This window comes from Mercenaria mercenaria, chromosome 16 (genome assembly GCF_021730395.1).
Source record: "Mercenaria mercenaria strain notata chromosome 16, MADL_Memer_1, whole genome shotgun sequence".
Taxonomy (NCBI): domain Eukaryota; kingdom Metazoa; phylum Mollusca; class Bivalvia; order Venerida; family Veneridae; genus Mercenaria; species Mercenaria mercenaria.
Window position 1 is genome coordinate 43324924 of NC_069376.1, and position 5883 is coordinate 43330806.

Sequence of the window (5883 nt, forward strand, 5' to 3'; positions counted from 1 at the left end):
AATCAACAGGGTGAAAGAAATTGACACTTTCGTCCAATCAGGCAGCGTGTTGCATAAATCTTCCATTCGGATAAGTTATCTAAAATGCGTTATCAAGTAGTTTGATTTGCAAACTGAAGTCACGTGGCATAGGTAGCGGAAACGAATTTAGACGGCGTCGCCGAAAAATCAATTAAAGGATTTTTTTCGGCGACGCCGTCTAAATTCGTTTTCGTTACCTATGTCACGTGACTTCAGTTTGCAAATCAAACTACTTGATAACGCATTATAGATAATTTATCAAAATGGAAGATTTATGCAACACTCTGTCTGATTGGACGAGAGTGTCAATTTCTTTCACTCTGTTGATTGTGCTACGCTGAGTGAAATGTAGACAAAGCGTTTATCCTAAACGACGCTGTTCACAGTTTTAAAGCTAACTTTGGTTCAGTATATTTAGCAAGAATATTGATATATCTCAAAATGATAAGTAAGTTTAATAAATATGATAAAAACCTGTTCAAATATCAACATATATCAAATTAAAGAAAGAGCTGAATACGGTCTGCGTATCACATGAATAAGGGTGTGATAAGAGTCTTTTATGTAGAGAAGTGTTTTTTAAAAGAGTTTCCTTGTTACAATTGTCGTCTGTATATGAAAAGGTTTCTTGCTTTTGTGACTTATTCAGATTGCATATTAAAATGAGTACTTGTTTGCTTTGATATATTTGTTATAAATTATTTAACTGATTTATTATATATGAATATTTTTCTTTAGCATGGTATGCAAATATTGAACTCAGTTGAAATCTGTTTTATTATATATATGCTATATAAAGACTGAATCTCATTACACTGAAATGCAGGTATGCTGCATACAGTTTATCTATATGATATAACTACGGTCAAACTTTGCTTATGAAACAGACATATTGAAATAATTACAATTGTATGTTTTGCTTGACCTTCACTTTTTTATAGGTGTGACGTCATTGTCCAAAGATTCATGAATAGCGGATATGGCTTTGTTAAAGCGGGATCAGTTGGTCTATTTTAGAAATAAATAAAAATAATAAATAGAAAAAATCCTTTAATTGATTTTTTCTCATGTATTCTAACCAAACTTGATTTGTAGCATCTTTATTAGGCCCGCAACCAACTTTATTCAGCTGGGACATTTAACCCCTTTTAGGGGCTGCTAGAGCTAAAACTAGAAATGCCTTTATACAGCGTCTCATGAACAGCTTGGCGGATCTTTGTCATACTTGGTCTGGAGCATCATTATAAGGTCCTCTTCCAAATTTATTTATATAGGAACTTGGGCCCTATTAGGGACCACCATAGCTAAAAGTAGATATGCCTTTCTTCGCATTAACCACTAAAATGTAATGGATTTTTATCAAACTCGATGTGTAACAATATCGTAAGGTCTCCTGCTATTTTGTTACAAATGGGGATAGGGACCAATTTAGCTAAAAATATAAACACGTTTAATGACCTCTTCTCATGAACCGCTTCATGAATCTTCATCAAACTACTGCTGTAATTATTCGTCTAAGGATAAACGAAACAAAATTGCAGCCCTACAAAACCTTTGCGAAAAATTAAAAGAGAACCATTTAAATTGTTAAAGTGCGGTGTTTAGTCTTGCAATTTGAAAAATGTTAGATGAAAGATGAATGTTAGATGAAAATTTCACAAACCTCTTTCCTTATTACAATTCGCCGACCATCATTTTTAAAGATATTTCTTGTTTATTTATTATTTTTATTTATTTCTAAAATAGACCAACTGATCCCGCTTTAACAAATGAATATTCGCTATTCATCAATCTTTGGACAATGACGTCACACCTATAAAAAAAGTGAAGGTCAAGCAAAACATACAATTGTAATTATTTCAATATTTCTGTTTCATATGTGAAGTTCATAAGTGAAGTTTGACCGTAGTCATATCACATAGATAAACTGTATGCAGCGTACCTTCATTTCAGTGTAATGAGATTCAATCATTATATAGCATATATATAATAAAACAGATTTCAACTGAGTTCAATATTTGCATACCATACTAAAGAAAAATATTCATATATAATAAATCAGTTAAATAATTTATAACAAATATATCAAAGCAAACAAGTATTCATTTTAATATGCAATCTGAATAAGTCACAAAAGCAAGAAACCTTTTCTTATACAGGCGACAATTTTATCAAGGAAAATCTTTTAAAAAGCACTTCTCTACATAAAAGACTCTTATCACACCCTTATTCATGTGATACGCAGACCGTATTCAGCTCTTTCTTTAATTTGATATATGTTGGTATTTGAACAGGTTTTTATCATATTTATTAAACTTACTTATCATTTTGAGATATATCAATATTCTTGCTAAATATACTGAGCCAAAGTTAGCTTTAAAACTGTGAACAGCGTCGTTTAGGATAAACACTTTGTCTACATTTCACTCAGCGTAGCACAATCAACAGAGTGAAAGAAATTGACACTCTCGTCCAATCAGGCAGAGTGTTGCATAAATCTTCCATTTTGTTAAAATATCTATAATGCGTTATCAAGTAGTTTGATTTGCAAACTGAAGTCACGTGGCATAGGTAACGAAAACGAATTTAGACGGCGTCGCCGAAAAACATACTATGGCCCAATGAAATTTTAAAGAATAGCATGAATTGATGATTCCTACGTAATCGTAGTTCATCTCGTAAGACTGTTTCCCAAAGGCCGTGGAACAGCAGAGCGATAGCGAGGATTTTTATCCACGCTGTCCCGGTCAGTAGTTTGTTAATTTTAGTGGTCCGGTCAGTGTTTTGTCTTCATCCGTTTTTGGTTAAGTTTTTGTATGTAAGCATGGTATCTCAGCAGCTCTACTCGCTAGTTGGAATGGATTGAAACTTATAACAATTGTACTTATTCAGACAGACATGTTAGATAATATTTATATTGCCTACCATTAATACTATTGCAACATTTTTCAAAAATCTTTTACATTAAAAATCTCTCATACGCTTAGACGTCAAAATATAACGTCAAATTATGACACTGATAAAATTATGAGCACGTGTAGCTAATCGTTTTGCTAGAATAACTGTTGTACTACCCGAATAACATTGTCTTTCCCCGCTAGATAATCAAAAAGACACGTTTTTTTAACCGTGATGTAAGGGTTGAGGGTGAGATTTGGTGCTCCATTAACCGGTCTAAACTCTTCGGTTGTTTTTGTTTGCCACTGACCGTTCGAAAACAGTGTCCCACTGTGTTCCTTTATTTGTCTTTTTTGTGGTCGATGTTTATGTTTCACTTTTTTGTATATTTTATGTAAATTTTCACGAAATACATTCAAACAAGTACTACTCGAGGGTTTCGGTATGAAGGTGAGAGAGTTGGGGAATGCACTGTCTTAAGTAGCAAAATTCGAAGAATATCGGATTACTTATTTAAACTTTTGAAGAGATCTTTGCACCAATCTGACAGACTGAGATAATGACAAGTTAGCTTCCACACTTTCTAGATCATTGCCTTTGTCTACAGAAGGAGTTTTGTCTGCAGTTGATTTGGTTACGTGCTTTGCGCCGTCACTTGATTTCGGTCTCAACACTCCGTCTACGCCACATCGACGAGTCGGTAAATCTGCACTACCTGGTCTCGAAGAAGTCATTAATTCCTCCAACGGCGGCAGTACACCTCTTAAGCCTTTAGTTTTGCTGACAGTTCTTTTAACCTTTTTATCAACTAGCTTGTCTGTCCCGGGTGACAAAGAATCACTGCTACGATACTCATCTCCAGCAAGCGAATATCTTGCAGAATCGGGCGTTTGTGTGGTGTTTAGCGAAACCGTGTCTGAGTCACCAGCTACAGAGAGACGATCTGAATCGGGCACACTGAGTTGTAAATCTTTTATAGCCGACAATCTTAATTCTTTAGGGAGTTTGTAAACATCTTGGATCTCAGAAAAAGATTTCATTGTCGTCAAAGACCTGGCAAATTTGGAAGACATGGCTGACGCCAGCTCTTTCTTATTCATTTGCAGTTGTGATACTTTTTCTCCACGTTTTGTTATCTGTATATGTAACTGTCGTGCTACATATTCCTCATCAAGCGCACGACCTTTAATTATTTGAGCTCGCACAATTTCGTCAACTTCATTTTCAAATTTTCTAAGTGACAATTCTTCAATAGCTCCATATGTAATCAGTTTTACTAACGAGTCAGATTTTTCCATAGGTACGTATTGTCCACCTGTAATATGTGTAAGAGCCAAGTAAAAGTCTTTATACGCACAGATACTTGGTTCACAACCCGCTACATACACTGCAATACCTGCTTTAGCTAGCGCTTGGCAAATAACCAGTGGATCCAGTCCATCTGGACATCCTCCAGGAAACTTATCAGCAAATGTTCCAAGTCCGTGAGGCGGGGCGTCTGTTATAAACACACATATCTTCGTAGCATCTTCTCTCCAACTTAACAAAAGAATTTCTTGTAAAGCGTCTGCAACAGCTTCCGGGAGGTCTCCACCCCCAGCTGCATCGCACGCATACAACCACTTTCTCATCTCTCCTGGAATATGTGTGAAGTCGTGTGTACGGGTGATGAAGGTTTCATCTGCCGGTGGATGATCACGATATTCAACTAAAGCAAGTCTGACGTCACACTGCCTACGTTGTTTTATATCCCTAACAATTTGTATTATGTTCTCCCTAGCAACAGCTATATAGATTCCCATGCTTGCTGTGCAATCCATTGCAAATGCAATATCTAACATTTCCTCGTATTTTTCCATTTCTAGTGCGTTAATCTTTTACCACTTATTCCATTTCTAGTGCGTAAATCTTTTACAACTCACAATTGAAACAACGCGTTATAACAACGCCGGTCTATTTACCCGACAACACTGGTATAAACAGTTTATCCAATTATGCGATACACACATCCTTTGTCTTCTATTAATCTATATGTATACAATGCATTTTGAATTCTTTTTATTTAATTCAAGGAATAGCTGAAATGTAATGTACTTCCCTCTTTCCAAGCCCATTTCAATACAATATAACGAAGGCTATCGTCATATGGGAGATCACTGCGTAGGAGTCTGAGGTGGAATAAGAAACCAGTTGGTATTAATAGTCGGACATTAAATTAAAGCAAATTTGCATGTGATTAATGAAATTGTATATTTCACGCTCCGTTGAAATTTACATTCCAAAACACTGATTTGTTACTTAAATCTTAATCTTTTTGCTGTCTAATATATCCACTTAACTCATTCTTCCCTAAAGTCTTATCTCCACTTCTGTTCTGCCGATACCACCAAGGAGGCCGATAAGCCGATCTATCCCTGAATACCTAGAGATATTATGAGAAATAACATTGATTATGTAGTTTGTTGTGTTTTTTTGCTTGGTTAGTGACATATGACATCAAATATGTGTTAACAGGTAAGTAAATTGAATTAGCTCTACAACAAAGTTAAGTTCATGCAGCTGTGAAATACAGTCATTTTTAACAGACTGCTGAATTAAAGACACAATACAAATGACCATAATCTCTCATCAGATTTTGTTTTGGCTTCAAATAAACAATAGATATAAATTGCTATCTATTACTTATAATAAGCCTGTATTAGATGTGATAAAGATTTGCAACTATTATAAAATTTAGCTGAAATTCATTAGAAATACATGTTTGATATTTACAAAGGTGTGATTTTGGTTGGAAAGATTTACGGAACTGTTGGAATTCAATTCTCTCACAGTTCCGTCAGGCCAGGAGTGCACTCAAGTATACATAAGATATCCTGATCAACATATACACTAGGATTTTTTTAATCTGTAATGATTTCGCCAAAAGAATCAAAGCACTGAAAGTACTGATGGGTCGGGGCAATT

The 5883-nt window shown here is 35.1% G+C and overlaps 1 protein-coding gene across 1 annotated transcript; it reads right to left on the reverse strand.

The window, feature by feature from the left end:
* Positions 1-966: 966 nt before the first annotated feature.
* On the reverse strand, positions 967-5242 carry LOC128549667 (uncharacterized). Its single transcript, XM_053526866.1, has one exon. The coding sequence runs from the start codon at positions 4776-4778 to the stop codon at positions 3429-3431; it is 1350 nt and encodes a 449-aa protein (XP_053382841.1). The 5' UTR covers positions 4779-5242; the 3' UTR covers positions 967-3428.
* Between the last annotated feature and the right edge of the window lie 641 nt (positions 5243-5883).

Bases quoted from the DNA above. Each gene is read 5' to 3' on its own strand.
- LOC128549667 (XM_053526866.1), bottom strand. From the start codon at position 4,778: ATGGAAAAATACGAGGAAATGTTAGATATTGCATTTGCAATGGATTGC.